We start from the raw sequence: 20042 nt of genomic DNA on the forward strand, positions 1-20042 counted from the left end.
CAACCCGATTTAAAAATGGGCAAAGGACTTGAATAGATATTCCTCCAAAGAAGATAAGAACAGTGTCCAGTAAGCACATAAAAGATGCTCAATATCTTACTCATTAGGGAAATGCAACTCAGAATCACAATGAGATACCATTTCATACTATTAGGATGACCACAATAAAAAAGACAGATAAGGACTTCCCTGGTGGCTCGGTGGTTAAAAAAAAAAAAAAAAAAAATCCACCTTCCAATGCAGGAGACATGGATTCGCTCCCTGATCCAGGAAGATTCCACAAGCTGCAAGGCAACTAAGCCTGTGCACCGCAACTACTGAGCCTGCGCTTCAGACCCATCAGGAGCCACAGCTCCTGAGCCCCTTGTGCTGCAGCTACCGAAGCCTGTGCACCCTGGAGACCGTGTTCTGCAACTAGAGGAGGCACAGCAGTGAGAAGCGTGTGCACCACACCTAGAAAGCCGACTCTGCCTGCCTGGCACAAGTAGAGAAAATCCTGTGCAGCAAGGAAGACTCAGGACAGCCAAAAGTAAATTAATAAAATTATACATATATATGTGTGTGTATATATATATATATATATATAGGCAGACAATAATATGCATTGGTGAGAATGTGGATAAATTAGAACTATCATGTATTGCCTAGGGAACCTAAATGGTACGGCTACTTTGACAAACAGTTTGGAAGTTCCTCACAAAGTTAAACATAGTTATCATATGACCCAACAATTGCGATTCTAAGTACATGCATAATGCAAATGAAAACTTACATGCACAGAAACACCTGTGCATGAATGTTCATAGCAGCTTTATTCCTGATAGCCAAAAGGTGCAAATAGCCCAAAATTCATCAACTTTATGTACGATTAAACAAAACATGATATATTCATACAATGGAATATTGTATTGTTCCAGCAAATATACATTGTATTGCTCAAGCAACAAAAAGGAGTGAAGTACTGATACACATCACAACATGAATGAACCCTGAAAATATACTGAGTAAAAGAAGCCAGAAACAAAGGACCATACGGTGTATGATTCCATTCATATGAAGCATACAGAATAGGCAAACCTACTGCAACAGCAATTAGATTAATGGTTACCCACAGAGACAGATAGAGGACAGAAATGGTATGGAGCTAACAGAAGTAGAAGATATTAAGAAGAGGTGCCAAGAATACACAGAACTATACAAAAAAGATCTTCTCGACCCAGATAATCACGATGGTGTGATCACTCACCTAGAGCCAGACATCCTGCAATGTGAAGTCAAGTGGGCCTTAGAAACCATCACTACGAACAAAGCTAGTGGAGGTGATGGAATTCCACTTGAGCTATTTCAAATCCTGAAAGAAGAGGCTTTGAAAGTGCTGCACTCAATATGCCAGCAAATTTGGAAAACTCAGCAGTGGCCACAGGACTGGAAAAGGTCCGTTTTCATCCCAATCCCAAAGAAAGGCAATACCAAAGAATGCTCAAACTACTGCTCAATTGCACTCATCTCACATGCTAGTAAAGTAATGCTCAAAATTCTCCAAGCCAGGCTTCAGCAATACGTGAACCATGAACTTCCAGATGTTCAAGCTGGTTTTAGAAAAGGCAGAGGAACCAGAGATCAAGTTGCCAACATCTGCTGGATCATGGAAAAAGCAAGAGAGTTCCAGAAAAACATCTATTTCTGCTTTATTGACTATGCCAAAGCCTTTGACTGTGTGGATCACAATAAACTGTGGAAACTTCTCAAAGAGATGGGAATAGCAGACCACCTGATCTGCCTCTTGAGAAACCTGTATACAGGTCAGGAAGCAACAGTTAGAACTGGACATGGAACAACAGACTGGTTCCAAATAGGAAAAGGAGTAGTTCAAGGCTGTATACTGTCACCCTGCTTCTTTAACTTCTATGCAGAGTACATCATGAGAAACGCTGGGCTGGAAGAAGCACAAGCTGGAATCAAGATTGCCGGGAGAAATATCAATAACCTCAGATATGCAGATGACACCACCCTTATGGCAGAAAGTGAAGAGGAACTCAAAAGCCTCTTGATGAAAGTGAAAGAGGAAAGTGAAAAAGTGGGCTTAAAGCTCAACATTCAGAAAATGAAGATCATGGCATCTGGTCCGATCACTTCATGGGAAATAGATGGGGAAACAGTGGAAACAGTGTCAGACTTTATTTCTTTGGGCTCCAAAATCACTGCAGATGGTGACTGCAGCCATGAAATTAAAGGATGCTTACTCCTTGGAAGGAAAGTTATGACCAACGTAGATAGCATATTCAAAAGCAGAGACATTACTTTGTCAACAAAGGTCCATCTAGTCAAGGCTATGGTTTTTCCAGTGGTCATGTATGCATGTGAGAGTTGGACTGTGAAGAAAGCTGAGCACCAAAGAATTGATGCATTTGAACTGTGGTTTTGGAGAAGCCTCTTGAGAGTACCTTCGACTGAAAGGAGATCCAACCAGTACATTCTAAAGGAGATCAGTCCTGGGTGTTCTTTGGAAGGGATGATGCTTAAGCTGAAACTCCAGTACTTTGGCCACCTCATGCGAAGGGTTGACTCATTGGAAAAGACTCTGATGCTGGGAGGGATTGAGGGGAGGAGGAGAAGGGAACAACAGAGGATGAGATGGCTGGATGGCATCACTGACTCGATGGACGTGAGTTTGAGTGAACTCTGGGAGTTGGTGATGGACAGAGAGGCCTGGCATGCTGCAATTCATGGGGTCACAAAGAGTCGGACATGACTGAGCGACTGAATTGAACTGAACTGATAGGGTTAGGGGAAGCAGGTTGGGGGAAATGAAGAATGACTGCTACTGAGTACAGAGCTTTCAGGGTGATGAAAATATTTGGAAATTGATTTGAGGAATGTCATGATTACAAAATTGTAAATACAATAAAAACAACTGAATTACATACTTTAAATGGTTAAATTTTATGGTATATAAATTGCACCTTAAGAACTCTGTTAGAAGAAAAAGAATATGTACTACATGTACTTTACTGGTACTAAACATACTGAAAGTGAAAGTCAGTTAACTGTGTCCGACTCTTTGTGACCCCACAGACTATACAGTCCATGGAATTCTCTAGGCCAGAATAAGGAGTGGGTAGCCTTTCCCTACTCCAGGGGATCTTCCCAACCAAGGGATCAAACCCAGGTCTCCCACATTGTAGGCAGATTCTTTACCAGCTGAGCCACAAGGGAAGCCCAAGAACACTGGAGTGGGTAGCCTATCACTTTCTCCAGGGGATCTTCCTGACCCAGGAATCAAACCAGGGTCTCTTGCATTGCAGGAGGATTCTTTACCATCTGAGCTATCAGGGAAGCCCCCAAATATACTAAATGGCCCCAAATACCCACTCGATAAAATCAAGTTACTTGTTCCTTTCCTTTCTCTCCTCTGTGGTGCTTTCTGTGCTCAGGACTCTGTAATCCAAGTGTTTTTACTATTGAACATATTTTTTAAATTGCGTGGAAGTCTTCAAATCAATTCCAAAAGATGAAGTTAGACAAGACTTATTTTTGCAAAGGAGGTGTTGGGTATTTCTAAAAAAATCTGGCTTCTGTAGGTCAGGAGCCCTTAAAGGAAAATTATTTCATAGTAACAAGATGAGATAGTTAAGCTCCCATTTGGTGCTGAGAGTGAATTTTCTCTACTTCAGCCATTTTGCACTGAGGGATTAGTAGTATTTGGCCAGTAAGCACAGGTAACTTGTCTCTGAGGATCCTTCTAACGAAAGTCAATGGGGGAAAAATAACGAGAATTTATCTCTGGGCTTTAGAAGACAATGAGGTATGGATGATAATTCCTTCTTCTAACATTTCATACAATATCAGCACTAGACTTACAGTAGATGGTATTTATATACCACATGCATAATAATTTGATCATGGGCTTTAGTTTAGGATAAAAACTAAAGCACAGAGTTCATGAATGGACTCTACAGAAAATTAAGAGCATATTTTAAGGGTGTGACATGCAGATTTCAAAAAAATTTTGTAATTTGCTTCATTTGTTTTATAATCATAATTGTGAAGCAAAATAGTATTTTGAAAGTTGATTTTTAAAATTTATTTATTTTTTATTGAAGGATAATTGCTTTACAGAATTTTGCTGTTTTCTGTCAAACCTCAATAGAATCAGCCATAGGTATACATATATCCCCACCCTTTTGAAACTTCCTCCCATCTCCCTCCCCAATCTAGGTTGATACAGAGCCCCTGTTTGAGTTTCCCGAGACATGCAGCAAATTCCCATTGGCTGGCTGTTTTACACATGGTAATGTAAGTCTCTGTGTTACTCTTTCCATACATCTCACCCTCTCCTCCCCTCTCCCCATGTCCATAAGTCTATTGTCTCTCTGTTTCTCCATTGTTGCCATGTAAATAAATTCTTAAGTACCATTTTTCTAGATTCCGTATATATGCATTAGAATACAGTATTTATCTTTCTCTTTCTGACTCACTTCACTCTGTATAATAGGTTCTAGGTTCATCCACCTCGTTAGGACTGACTCAAACGCATTCCTTTTTATGGCTGAGTAATATTCCATTGTGTATATATACCACAACTTCTTTACCCATTTATCTGTTGATGGACATCCAGGTTGCTTCCATGTTCTAGCTATTGTAAATAGAGCTGCAATGAACAATGGGATACATGTGTCTTTTTCAATTTTGGTTTCCTCAGGGTATATGCCTAGGAGTGGGATTGCTGGGTCATATGGTGGTTTTATTCCTAGTTTTTTAAGGAATCTCCATACCGTCTTCCATAGTGGCTGTATCAATTTACATTCCCACCAACAGTGCAAGAGCATTCCCTTTGCTCCACATCCTCTCCAGCATTTGTTGTTTGTAGACTTTTTGATGAGGGCCATTCTGACTGGTATGAGGTGATATCTCATTGTATTTTTGATTTGCATTTCTCTAATAATGAGCAATATTGAGCATCTTTTCATGTGTTTGTTAGCTATCTATCTGTATGTCTTCTTTGGAGAAATGTCTCTTTAGTTCTTTTCCCCACTTTTTGATTGGGTTGTCTGCTTTTCTGGTATTGAGTTGTTTTGGAAATTAATCCTTTGTCAGTTGTTTCCTTTGCTATCATTTTCTCCTATTCTGATGGGTGTCTTTTCACCTTGCTTATAGTTTCCTTTGCCATGCAAAAGCTTTTAAGTTTAATCAGGTCCCACTTGTTTACTTGTGTTTTTATTTCCATTACTCTAGGAGGTGGGTCATAGAGGATCTTGCTTTGATTTATGTCATCGAGTGTTCTGCCTATGTTTTCCTCTAAGAGTTTTACAGTTTGTGGTCTTACATTTAGGTCTTTAATCCATTTTGAGTTTATCTTTATGTATGGTGTTAGGAGGTATTCTATTTTCATTCTTTTACATGTACCTGTCCAGTTTTCCCAGCACCATTTATTGAAAAGGCTGTTTCTGCCTCATTGTATATTCTTGCCTCCTTGTCAAAAATAAGGTACCCATAGGTGCATGGGTTTATGTCTGGGCTTTCTATCTTGTTCCATTGGTCTATATTTCTTTTTTTGTGCCAGTACCATACTGTCTTGATGACTGTAGCTTTGTAGTATAATCTGAAGTCAGGAAGATTGATTCCTCTAGCTCTATTCTTCTTTCTCAAGACTTCTTTGGCTATTTGGGGTCTTTTGCCTTTCCATATGAATTGTGAAATTTTTTGTTCTAGTTCTGTAAAAAATGCCATTGGTAATTTGATATGGATCACGTTAAATCTGTAGATTGCATTTGTCAGTATGCTCATTTTCACAACATTGATTCTTCCTACCCAGAAATGTGGAATATCTCTCCATCTGTTTATGCCATCTTCGATTTCTTTCATCAATGTCTTATAATTTTCTGTGTATAGTTCTTTCGTCTCCTTAGGTAAGTTTATTCCTAGATATTTAATTCTTTTTGTTGCAATGGTGAATGGGACTGATTCCTTAACTGATCTTTCTAATTTCTCATTGTTAGTATATAGAAATGCAAGTGATTTCTGTGTATTGATTTTGTATCCTGCAACTTTGCTAAATTCACAATTAGCTCTAGTAATTTTCTGATACTATTTTTAGGGTTTTCTATGTACAGTATCATGTCATCTGCAAACAGAGAAGGCTTTACTTCCTTTCTGATCTGGATTCCTTTCATTTCTTTTTCTTCTCTGATTGCTGTAGCTAGGACTTCCAGAACTATGTTGAATAGTAGTGGTGAAAGTGGACACCCGAGTTTTGTTCCTGATCTTAAGTGGAATGCTTTCAGTTTTCAGCACTGAGAATAATGTTTGCTGTAGGCTTATGATAAATGACCTTTACTACATTGAGGTAGGCTCCTTCTATGCCCATTTTTTTGAAGAGTTTTAATCATAAATGGGTGCTGAATTTTGTCAAAGACACAGACTGGCTGAATGGATACAAAAACAAGACCCATATATATGCTGTCTACAAGAAACCTACTTCAGACCAAAAGACACATGTAGACTCAAAGTGAGAGGGTGGGAAAATATATTTCATGCAAATGGGAAGCAAAAGAAAGCTGGAGTAGTAATCCTCATATCAGACAAAATAAACCTTAAAATATAGAAGATTATAAAAGATAAGGAAGGACACTACATAATGATCAAGGGATCAATCCAAGAGGAAGACATAGCAATTGTAAATATCTATGCACCCAGCATGGGAACACCTCAATACATAAGGCAAACACTAACAGATGTAAAAGGAGAAATCGACAGTAACACAATAATAGTAGGAGACTTGAACACCCAACTCACACCAATGGACAGATCTTCAAAACAGAAAATTAATAAGGAAACACAGGTCTTAAATGATACATTTGATGAGATGGATCTCATTGATATCTTCAGTACCATTCCATCCAAAGACAGAAGAATACACCTTCTCAAGTGCATATGGAGCACTCTCCAGAATAGACCACATCTTGGGTCACAAATCAAACCTCAGTAAATATAAGAAAGTTGAAATCGTATCAAGCATCTTCCCTGACCAAAATGTTAACTAGATATCAATTACAAGAAAATAACTGTAAGAAACACAAACATGTGGAGATTAAACAACACATTTCTAAATAACCAACAGGTTACTGAAGAAATCGGGAGAATGGCATTGAAACATGTAAAATATCATGTATGAAAAGAGTTGCCAGTCCAGGTTCAATGCACAATACTGGATGCCTGGGGCTAGTGCACTGGGACGACCCAGAGGGATGGTATGGGGAGGGAGGAGGAGGAGGGTTCAGGATGGGGAACACATGTATACCTGTGGCGGATTCATTTTGATATTTGGCAAAACTAATATAATTATGTAAAGTTTAAAAATAAAATAAAATTAAAAAAAAAAGGCAAATCAAAGATTTTCTAGAAACAAGTGACAATGAAAACACAACTCAAAACCTATGGGATGCAGCAAAAGCAGTCCTAAGAGGGAAGTTTATAGCAATACAATCCTACCTCAAGAAACAAGAAAAACATTGAATAGACAACCTAACTTTACACTTAAAACAACTGGGAAAAGAAGAACAAAAACCCCAAAATGAGTAGAAGGAAAGAAATCATAAAGATCTAAGCAGAAATAAATGAAAAAGAAAGAAACAATAGTAAAGATTAATAAAACTAAAAGCAGAATCTTTGAGAAAACAAACAAAATTGACAAGCCTCTAAGCCAGACTCATCAAGAAAAAAAAGAGAGAAGAATCAAATCAACAAAATTAGAAATGAAAAAGGAGAGGTTACAACAGACAATGCAGAGATACAAAGGATTATAAGAGACTATTATGAACAACTATATGGCAATAAAATGGATAACCTGGAAAACCTCTTAGAAAAGTTCAATCTTCCAAGACTGAACCAGAAAGAAATAGAAATTATGAACAACCCAATTACAAGCACAGAAATTGAAGCTGTGATCAAAAATCTCCCAAAAAGCAAAAGTCCAGGACCAGATGACTTCACAGGAGAATTCTATTAAACATTTAGAGAAGAGCTAATGCCTATCCTTCTAAAACTCTTTCAAAAAATTGCAGAGGATGGAACACTTCCAAACTCATTCTATGAGGCCACCATCACCTTGATATCAAAACCAGAAAAAACAACACAAAAAAAGAAAACTACAGGCAAATATCACTGATGAACATAGATGCAAAAATCCTCAACAAAATTTTAGCAAACAGAATTCAGCAACACATCAAAAAGCTCATACACCATGATCACGTTGGGTTTATTCCAGGGATACAAGGATTCTTCAATATATGCAAATCAATCAATGTGATATACTATGTTAACAAATTTAAAGATAAAAACCATATGATAATCTCAATAGATGCAGGAAGCTGATTTTTGAAGAATACAAAATCCACGTATCTTAACAGAAATTTTTCATCATCACTTAGTTTTGGATCCTTTTCTTTCTCTTTCTTCTAATCAAGGCAGAAGTATCTTGAAATAAAGTCAGAATATATCAGTCCAGATACAGCCCAGAAAAAAGGAAGAGAAATAAAAACATCACATAATTTTAAAAAGCATATTAAGTAATCTCTTCTCCATGAGTTTCTCAAAATTTGCAGTCTTTCAAGCTCAAAGAAAACTAAAAGTTAGGAGTCAATTTCAGATTTGGCAAAAACTGTAGAGAGCAAATTTTGTGCGTCAGTAGGATGTGCATTCAAGACTTGCACAAAAGCTGAAGTCCCAAAGCAGTGATCATGTGTCAAGAGGGATATTTAAGGGTCTCTTTGGTTATTAGCTGTATATATTTGTTGAAATAAACTTAACCCAGTATTTCTTTTAACACAATCCCCTTACTGTCTGCTACTGAAGTACTCTGCTCACATTTTCGCAGTTCCTTCATAGTCCTTACAAACAAGGACTCAGATCTCTTGATTTTGAGCTTTATAACGCTTTCTTTCGGAGAAGGCAATGGCACCCCACTCCAGTACTCTTGCCTGGAAAATCCCATGGACAGAGGAGCCTGGTAGGCTGTAGTCCATGGGGTCGCAAAGAGTCGGACACAACTGAGCGACTTCACTTTCACTTTTCACTTCCATGCATTGGAGAAGGAAATGGCAACCCACTCCAGTGTTCTTGCCTGAAGAATCCCAGGGATGGGGGAGCCTGGTGGGCTTCCGTCTATGGGGTCACACAGAGTCGGACACGACTGAAGCAACTTAGCAGCAGCAACAACGCTTTCTTTAATAGTACACTATTACGGCTAAGTGTTTCCTCTCTATAATGTTACCAGAAAAATACAGAATTAAATGTCTCATATTTTCTGAAATGTGATTGTAAAGAATGTATCCCTAATTTTCTTCTTTTCTACTCTTATGTAACTAATAGTCATAGCTACTGCTGCTACTGCTAAGTTGCTTCAGTCATGTCCGAATCTGTGCGACCCCAAAGACGACAGCCCATCAGGCTCCACCTTCCCTGGGATTCGCCAGGCAAGAACACTGGAGTGGGTTGCCATTTCCTTCTCCAATGTATGAAAGTGAAAAGTGAAAGTGAAGTCGCTAAGAAGGAAATAAATATTGAAACAACCATAAATTTTTCTGCAACAGTAGAGAAGAGTGAAAACATAAGCTATGGTGTTTGAATATTGTGGGATATGTAACCCTTCCACTGGAAACACCTGGGAAAAATGGGCAAAACTGAAATCTCTATCCTTAGAGGCACTGGAGGGATAACAGCCTAGTAAAAATCTGAGCCAAGGTTTGGGAGAAAAGTTAAACTGAGAGAAGTGAGCTCCACGTTTCAGGTGGATGTAGTTTACAGAAAGCTGAGAAACTAGTTAGAACATCTGATAGACTCATGGAACAAAGGGAGCGAAAATTGGAGACAGGGATTCCAAAGAGCTCTGTCCAAAATATAAAGATAAATCAGAAGGATTCAAGCAAGCATACCCAAGGAATGAATCTGAATTCAGAATTACCAAGTCCCAGAAAGTAAATGAAGCTAGTTTGGACTGCTAATGCCTCTAGCTGCCTGAAAGAGGAAAGCATAAATTCTCTCTGAAAAAAAGAAAACATCATCATAGATTTTGAACTTTATCTACACTTTCCTCAGATATAATATTACCAGATTAGACACAGACAAAGAAAGAATTATTGGACTGAAAGAAAAACCAGAAGAAAATTTCCAGAGTGAAGCATGAAGCAAAAATAACACAAAAAATTCAGAAAGTAACATGAGATATTTAGAAGATATAGTGACAAGACCCAAAGTTGGAATTGTTAGAATTGAAATTGGAATCCTAGAAGGAGAAAAAGAGAGAAAATGAAGCAAAAGCAATGGTGGCTGATGGTGCTCTAAAACTGCCGAAAGACCTCAAGAAAACCTACAAACTCCAAGAAGAATAATTAAAGAGAAAACTATACCTTGGTATATAATAAATGGCAATGAAATAAAAAACAATGATAAAAATTATAACTATCTAGTCAGGGGAGGAAAAATAGATCAATTTGAAAGCAGCACCAATTAGACCAACAACTCTCTTCTGAATAGAAACAATAGACAGTGGGGTAAACAAAGTCATATATTCAAATGGAGAAGGAAAAAATGCTAATCTTTCTTTTCATAACAGTAAATTCATCCTATAAGAATAAACAATAACCCTGTGTACAAGACAGCAAAAGAGACACTGATGTATAGATCAGTCTTATGGACTCTGTGGGAGAGGGAGAGGGTGGGATGATTTGGGAGAATGGCAGTGAAACATGTATAATATCATGTATGAAATGAGTCGCCAGTCCAGGTTCGATGCACGATACTGGATGCTTGGGGCTGGTGCACCGGGACGACCCAGAGGGAGGGTAGGGGGAGGGAGGAGGGATGAGGGTTCAAGATGGGGAACACAGGTATACCTGTGGTGGATTCATTTCAATATTTGGCAAAACTAATACAATATTGTAAAGTTTAAAAATAAAATAAAATTTAAAAAAAAAGAATAAACATGATATAAAGTCATATACAGATTGTTTAAAAAAAAAACTTGAAGAACTCTGACCAGGAGACTTACACTAAAGAAAATATTTTTAAATTTTTAAATTTTAAAACTAAATATTTAAAAAATATTCTTCTTAAGGCAGAAGGAAACATTCCCACTCCAATATTCTTGTCTGGAGAATCCCCATGGACAGAGGAGCCTGGTGGGCTACAGTCCATAGCGTTGCAAAGACTCCAACACAAGTAAAGTGACAGTGCACACACACGCGTGTGGCAAGGAAAGTCAATGAACCACAGTGATACAAATGGATTTCACAAGCATAATGTTCAGTTAAAGAAGGTAGTCACAGAATAAGCTAAACTCTATTATCCCATTCAACTGTCCATTGATGAATGTACTTGATATGGATAGAAAAAGAGGAAGAGAAACATCAAGTGTGGGCTGTAACAGGGGCAAAAGTCTTGAGGCAGTATGCAGGAGTGAGTGGAGGAGAGAAAAAGCTGAATGCAGCAACTAAAAGAAAGCTCTGTGCTGGGAATGCTAAGAGCTAAACTAAAGAGGAGAGGTTAGAGCTAGAACTGGATCCACAGTAAAGGACACTGGATTCTGTGCTGCAGGCAAAGGCAAGACATCACAGGTTCTGGAGCTGGGAAGGGGATTCGGTGAAACAGTGTGGCATGAGCACTATTTACAGCAGTCAAGACATGGAAGCAGCTTGAATGTCCATCGACAGATGAATGGATAAAGATTTTATGCACATATACATATATATATATATACATATATATATATATATATAATATGAGTCAGTCATAAAGATGAATGAAATAATGCCATTTGCAGTAGCATAGATGGATCTAGAGATTATCACACCAAGTGAAGTCAGTCAGACAAAGATAAACACCATATGCTATCACTTATATGTGGAATCTAAAATATGATACAAGTGAACTCATTTACAAAACAGAAGTTGACTTACAGACATAGAAAACAAACTTATGGTTACTAAAGTGGAAGAGGATAAGGGAAGGATTAATTAGGTTTGAGTTTGAGATTAACAGATACAAAATAATACATACAGTCCTACTGTATAAGGAGCCATATTCGATATCCTACAGTGAACCATAATCGAAAACAATATGAAAAAGTATATATATATATATTGATGTACACAAGAAGCTAACGCAATTGTAAATCCACTACACTTCAGTAAAAATTAAAAAAAAAAAAAAAGTTTCACGGCCACTAATCTGCCAGCAAAATGCATGGTATATAGAAGGCAGAGACACACTTCTTGCCATTGAGGATTTCTGGACATTGGATGAATTAATTCTAGGTCCCCAGATTAAGAATTTGGAATCCTCCATTCCCAAAGTCTATTTTTAGAGACTTGCATAAAAGCAGGGCTCATGAAAATGCACAGCCCTTTAATACTGGGAGGTAAAAGAAGGAAAGACACAGATGCTGTAGATGGGCACCACCGACATCGTTTGTCATCTCAACTGTCTACACCTTGTATAACAAACCTTATAACATTAATATACAAAAGTGTGGAAAATAATCATTTAAATAATGCTTAAAAAAACTAGCTTTTAAAATCTTTGTCAAAAAGATTCAGAATTTCCTGTCAGGAACCTTGTGGATTAATTTCTGTCCTTTCTAGCTTTACTACGTAAATTTGGTAAAACCATTAACATTCTTGAGCATCAGCTTTCCTATGCTTTAATTTGGGCTAACGTAATTACCATGTACCAGTCTCCCTGGGACATGCCACTGTTATGGTTAGAAGTCAGTTGCTGTGGTTTAGTCACTCAGTTCTGTCCAACTCTTTGCAACTGCATGGACTGCAGCACACCAGGCTTCCCTGTCCTTCACTATCTCCCGGAGCTTGCTCAAACTCATGCCCATTGAGTCGCTGATGCCATCCAAACATCTCATCCTCTGTCTTCCCCTTCTCCTCCTGCCTTCAATCTTTCCCAGCATCAGAGTCTTTTCCAATGAGTCACTTCTTTGCCTCAGGTGGCCAAAGGATTGGAGCTTCAACTTTAACATCAGTCCTTCCCATGAATATTCAGGACTGTTTTCCTTTAGAAATGACTGGTTTGATATCCTTGCAGTCCAAGGGACTCCCAAGAGTCTTCTCCAACACCACAGTTCAAAAGCATCAATTCTTTGGCACTCAGTCTTACAAATTACAAGTGTTTTGTAATTTCATGGCTGCATTCACCATCCAAAGTGATTTTGGAGCCCAAGAAAATAAAGTCTGTCACTGTTTCCATTTTCCCCCATCTATTTGCCATGAAGCCATGAAATTAAAAGATGCTTACTCCTTGGAAGGAAAGTTATGACCAACCTAGATAGCATATTCAAAAGCAGAGACACTACTTTGCCAACAAAGGTCTGTCTAGTCAAGGCTATGGTTTTTCCAGTAGTCATGTATGGATGTGAGGGTTGGACTGTGAAGAAAGCTGAGCACCGAGGAATTGATGGTTTTGAACTGTGGTGTAGGAGAAGACTCGAGAGTCCCTTGGACTGCAAGGAGATCCAACCAGTCCATTCTGAAGGAGATCAACCCTGGGATTTCTTTGGAAGGAATGATGCTAAAGCTGAAACTCCAATACTTTGACCACCTCATGCGAAGACTTGACTCATTTGAAAAGACCCTGATGCTGGAAAAGACTGAGGGCAGGAGGAGAAGGGGATGACAGAGGATGAGATGGCTGGATGGCATCACCGACTCGGTGGATGTGAGTTTGAGTGAACTCCGGGAGTTGGTGATGGACAGGGAGGCCTGGCGTGCTGTAATTCATGGGGTTGCAAAGAGTCGGACACCATTGAGCAACTTAACTGAACTGAACTGAATGGGACTGGATGCCATGATCTTAGTTTTTTGAATGTTGAGTTTCAAGCCAGCTTTTTCATTCTCTTCTTTCACCCTCATCAAGAAGCTCTTTAATTCCTCTTCACTTTCTGCCATAAGCATAGTGTTAATCTGAGGTTATTGATATTTCTCCCAGCACTCTTGATTCCAGCTTATGCTTCATCCAGCCCTGTATTTCACATGAAGTTAAATAAGCAGGGTGACAATACAGAGGGTGACTTGAAGTACTCCTTTCCCAATATGGAACCAGTCTGTTGTTCCATGTCCAGTTCTAATTGTTGCTTCTTGACCTGCAAACAGTTTAACAGGAGGCAGGTAAGGCAATCTGGTATTTCCATCTCTTTAAGAGTCTTCCACAGTTTGTTGTGATCCACATAGTCAAAGGCTTTAGCATAGTCAATGGAGCAGAAGTAGATATTTTTCTAGAATTCTTTAGCTTTTTCTATGATCCAAAGTATGTTGACAATTTGATCTCTGCCTTTTCTAAACCCAATTGAACATCTGGAAATTCTTATTCACATACTGTTTAAGCCTAGCTTGAAGGATTTTGAGCATTACTTTGCTAGCGTGTGAGATGAGTGCAATTGTGTGGTGGTTTGAACATTCTTTGACATTGTTCTTCTTTGGGACTGGAATGCAAACTGACCTTTTCCATCTTGTGGCCACTGTTGAGTTTTCCAAATTTGCTGGCAAGTTGAGTGCCACACTTTAACAGCATCATCTTTTAGGATTTGAAATAGCTCAGCTGGAATTCCATCACCTTCAGTAGCTTTGTTCATAGTGATGCTTCCTAAAGCCCACTTGACTTCACACTTCAGGATGTCTGGCTCTAGGTGAGTGCCCACACCATCGTGTTTATCCAGATCATTAAGATCTTTAAAGACTTGGATAGACGTCAGAGTGAGTAATAAAGTCTTACTTCATTTTCTTTGAGTTATAAGAGGATCAAATATTTTTTCCAAAACCTGTATGCTGAATCATGGCAGAAACTGAATAATTATTTGTTGAGATGAACTAACTCAGTTATTTCTTTGTTGTCTTTAAAAATGCACTCATGGCCACAAAGCTCCTTCCTTCTGGACAGAGATATACTTAATTTCCTCCCCAAGTACAATGAGGTATTATGGGGATTTTTCTCTTTAAAATTATATTTTAATACATTAAATATTTGAAAATATAATGCTATTAATTTATATAGTATCTGTTTTGCAGAAATGATCCATTTAATTAGGGATGACTACATAGTTAGTAATGACCGTGAAATGTCCTCTCATAATTCTATAACCATTCCATTTTCAAACTATTGAGTGGGTTAGATGCTGGAATATGTATTAGGGATACAGATATGAACCCCAAACAAGTGCTATTCTCAAGAAACCCTCAGATAACAATTAGGAGTCAGTTACATAATTTTCAATAATTCAGGAGAATAATGTCATACATTTTCTAATATTTAAAGCTCTGGGCAACTGCAAGAGTATCTATTTTTTGGACCCACACAATTTAATTGATGAAAGCTAATCAGGGATTCCCTGGTGGATCAGTCAGTAAAAAATCAACCTGCAATACAGGAGACCTGGGTTTGATCCCTGGGTTGGGAAGATCCCCTGGAGGAGGGCATGGCAACCCACTCCAGTATTCTTGCCTGGAGAGTCCCCATGGACAGAGGAGGCCAGTGGGTTGCAGTCCATGGGGTTGCAAAGAGTCGGACACAACTGAGCAACTAAGCACAGCATAGAACAATCAGTGTTCACCATGGATCACACACTATTCTAGGCTTTTTATTTATGCAAACTCATGTAATTCTCTACAATTTTATCAAATATATATCATGAATATCTTCGTTTTTTCCCCTAGAGATCGCCTGCGGCAGGTCACCTTGCTAGAAAGTTCCAGAGTCTATACTTAAGCTCTGGCAATTCTGGCTCCAGGGTCTGAGTTTTTAAACCTTTTACGTACTGTCTCTTGAACAGGAGCTCTCTTACTGTGGCTTAATCCCCGCTAAACGCCCCTCTAGGTAAGAGGCTACCTGATGCTGTCCAGGGCACGCTGCTGAATGCTTGCTGGCTGTGAGCAGTCCCACTGGACCAGTCCCACCCTGTTCCCTCTCTGACCCAGGCTTCAGCCCCAGGCTTTGTTTATGCCAGCTGTTGAGTGAATATTCATGACTCTGTGCAGTGAATATTCATGTCTGTCCTGCCCTGCAGCCTGCAACCCATGTTACTCAGGAGATGGATTAGGACTGTACCCCTTGGGAAACCATGGCAAGGAGCTGTCTACAAGGTCCTCAAAGAGACAGGAGGGAGAGGTGGGTGAGGCTTGGAATTTTGCCCTCAAGACCCTGAGAAGGGGCGTCTCTAGAAAACTCCAGGGCATTGAAAGTGAAAGTGGAAGTGTTAGTGCATCCAGCTATCTGCGACCCCATGGACTGTAGCCTGCCAGGCTCCTCTGTCCATGGGATTCTCCAGGCAGGAATATTGGAGTGGGTTGCCGTTCCTTTCTCCAGAGGATCTTCCTGACCTAAGGATCAAACCTGAGTCTCCTGCAATGCAGATGGATTCTCTACCATCTGAGCCACAAGGGAAGCCAGAGCATTGGGTCTTTCCTAATCCCTTTTCCTAGAATTCTCTTTCAGGCTTGAGAGTCCTTCAATCCAGTTGACTGATCGAAATCTCATTAATTCAGAAGACTTATGGAAAGGAAATAATTGGTATAATATTTAATTTTGAAATAGTTTTGTAACAATGTGGCCTATGACATTTCTACATAAGTAAGCAAATTAGAATAGTTTTAAAATGCAGGCGTTTTGAAGGATGAGAGAACTGATATTGATTAACTGATGGTGAGCCCCCGGCAACATCCTGTGAATGCAGAAAGTCATCAAGAACAGAAGAGGACTAAACAGCACGTTCTGAGGGCAGGCTCACTCTCAGCATCACGAGTTTACGTATGTGCCCCCATTTCTGCAGTGTGTACCATCTCCAGATATGTTTAGGATACCTTCTGCCATACACCTACTTAAAAGAAAGGCAGATTGCACCTAGAAAAATGTGTCCCCAAGTGCTTTTAAGCAAAAGGATTCATGGTTGCACTTCCACATGGAAGCACCCACCCTCCACAGATGCCTCATCAGGCTTTTAAGAAGGTTGCATGGAAATGCAATAAAAGGGCCTCTTGGCAGTGCCTGAACAGCCCTATCTGCAATCTTCTGACAAAGACAGGCATGGGCAGGACTCCTACACTGAGACAAGACTACCCCTGAGTTCTGAGCAGAGTGCTGCTCACATCACTTGGAGCATGGAACAGTTTGAAATCCAGTTTTAAAAGCAATAAATCATTTTCTGCAATACATCACAGGGCAATTTTCTTGGTTGTGGAAACTACTCCTTAATGATAAGCCCATGTGCCTTTCGGCCTTCCCATCCATCCAAGGTGAGGACCTCCATGTGTCTTCTTTAGAGACTGTAGGCACGTTTGCAGGACGCCTTAAGAAACAGGAGAAGGTAGCAGTGCATGAAGACAGATCTTAAACATTCAGGCATCTGTCTACTTGCACATTCCTTCGTCTGTGAGGCTAGGTAGAGAGGAGGGAAGCTGGCCCTGTGAAGACTGGCTGCATGTCTGTGGCATAGCAGGCATCCCACGAGGAGGGGGCATGGAGCATGGTCAGCTGTGCCCAGGCCAGGCCCCTCCTACAGGGTTAGCGCAGCACTGCTGGGGTGTAGAGCCCTCACCTAAGCCCGCCTGGGAGACAGCATGTGGGCAGAGCAGAGGCCGAAGGCTTCACAGAGGCAGAGCATCTTGATTAAGCCGAAGAGTGAGTAGAAGGTGGCCAGGTTAAGGGAGACAGGCAGCTGTGAGTCCCAGGCACTCAGGCTAGAGCCCACAGGCAGAGTGCAGGCCATGGGCTACATGAATGCCAGTATAGGACCAGGGCTAACCACTTTCCACTTGGTGTGGTTTAAGCTGCATGGTCAGGAAAAAGCTAAGATGGGAGGTCCCAGCTCTGCCCTCACTGAGAATCCTCCATCCAGAGTTTGTGGCCTTTAGGATACCCTTCAGTTTACAGAGGACTTTCGTTTATCCTCTCAGCTACAACACAGCCTTTAGCAAGAACACTGAGAAAGCACCACCCACTGTAAGAGATACGAATGGAAGTTTAAAAAAAAAACTCAGCAAGCACAGACTTCTTAGTCTTCGGACAGCTGAAACAAAGATGACAGTGAAACCCAGGGTGGGACGGCTTCCCAGATGACAGCAGGAGCAGATGACTGTGTCTGAAGAGGCAGCACTAATGGCAGGGACTCATGTTCCTGGAACCGGGGCCGACTGCCAGCCCAGAAGAGGGGAGAAGGTCTCTTACTTTGGAAAGCACAGCACTTGCCTCCTCAGGTCTTCCTCCCTCCCCTTCCTTCCTGCCTCCAAGGCTATCAGTGGCCTCTTGTCTGCCCAGAGAGAAAGCTGCTTATGTTATCAAATAATCAGATCAGGTCAGTCACTCAGTCGCGTCCAACTCTTTCCAACCCCATGAATCGCAGCACGCCAGGCCTCCCTGTCCATCACCAACTCCCGGAGTTCACTCAGACTCATGTCCATCGAGTCAGTGATGCCATCCAGCCATCTCATCCTCTGTCGTCCCCTTCTCCTCTTGCCCCCAATCCCTCCCAGCATCAGAGTCTTTTCCAATGAGTCAACTCTTTGCATGAGGTGGCCAAAGTACTGGAGTTTCAGCTTTAGCATCATTCCTTCCAAAGAAATCCCAGGGCTGATCTCCTTCAGAATGGACTGGTTGGATCTCCTTGCAGTCCAAGGGACTCTCAAGAGTCTTCTCCAACACCACAGTTCAAAAGCATCAATTCTTCAGTGCTCAGCCCAGTCCAAATCTCACATTCATACATGACCATAGGAAAAACCATAGCCTTGACTAGACGAACCTTTGTTGGCAAAGTACAACCTAGATAGCATATCAAACAATGGTTGGTTAAATTCAACCTCAGCCTTTTAGCTTCTCAATAAGCACAGAGAGCATCTCCTGGTCAGCTGCTCCTTCCTACCCATCAGAGCTTATCCATTCCTTCTAGATGCAGTGAAAGGGGTACAGAAGATGATGAGTGACTGACGATGGTCCTTTTTTGGGGGACCAAGCACTGGAATCAGCAGCAGGGTATTTCACAATGACAGCAACATGGCCCAGGCAGCCACTATCCCTCCAGAGAGCACGAGGGGACACAAGACTCACCTGTGGCAAAGACGACATTCCTGGAGACCAGACGATGCTCCACAATGGAGAACTGTGGGAGTTCAATCCTCTCCACGCCAGTCACAGCCTTATCGCCCCCGCGCCAGTAAAACTCGATGTCATCTGTGGTGTAGCCATCTGCCAGGAGACAGAAGCAGGGACAGGGCAGAAATGAAGCATCATTTTGTCTAAAGAAACTGACACTACTAAAATGGAAGTAACAGCTTGCCCATGTGTGAAGGAAATTTGTTGATGTGCTTGTCTATGCATTATCATTAGAAGAACTAACTTTTGGATATTCTTGTGTTACCTTTGCTGTCTGATTTGGACCAGGCTGATGTTGAAAAGCAGAGACACTGGAGAGGCTGAGTATTCTGACCAAAGTTCTGTTTGGAAAGCCTAATTGTGGGGCTGACCTGGACTTTGCACAGAAATGTGAAGTAAAAACATATTCACAGCACTGAATAAGATGGTTGGAAGAAAAAGTAAAATTCTAAAGAATTCTGGAAAGGCAGCTCTCTCAACTATGAAAAAGTTAGAACACTGAGGGTGGACTTGCCCAATCAATGTTTCATAACTGCCGGGCAATTTTGGATGGTGTCATGAGGTGCTCCTGGCCATGAGTTTGGCCAACCTTAGAAATGCCTTTTGTGGGGACTCTCTTGGCCCTTAGAGATTTGAGCAGTGCTCTCAGCAGAAAGACGAATGGTTATTAGCCAGATTATAGCTTCAAAACCAGCTCTTGGCACGGTCTCATGCTCACTCAGTAATCAATCAATGCTTCTTGAGAATGACTAAATAGGAAAACAGTATCTGATGTTATTTGCAGCACTCAGGAGTCTTCTAAAGAATTGGGTCAACTTTAGTGGTAAAGTCAATTAAAAATCACACCTGTAGAAAAATACCCTATGAATATAAAAACTTTTTTTTATTTGAACATATACGAG

The 20042-nt window shown here is 40.4% G+C and overlaps 1 protein-coding gene across 1 annotated transcript in view; it reads right to left on the reverse strand.

Moving 5' to 3' along the window:
* GABRB3 (gamma-aminobutyric acid type A receptor subunit beta3) overlaps positions 1–20042 on the reverse strand; it is a 290891-nt gene that overhangs the window by 34483 nt on the left and 236366 nt on the right. The window contains exon 6 of the mRNA XM_070358243.1: positions 19096–19233. Within this exon, the coding sequence (XP_070214344.1) occupies positions 19096–19233 (138 nt within the window). The remainder of the gene's footprint in view (positions 1–19095; positions 19234–20042) is intronic.

The sequence above is a fragment of the Bos mutus genome, chromosome 21 (assembly GCF_027580195.1).
Source record: "Bos mutus isolate GX-2022 chromosome 21, NWIPB_WYAK_1.1, whole genome shotgun sequence".
Classification (NCBI taxonomy): Eukaryota; Metazoa; Chordata; class Mammalia; order Artiodactyla; family Bovidae; genus Bos; species Bos mutus.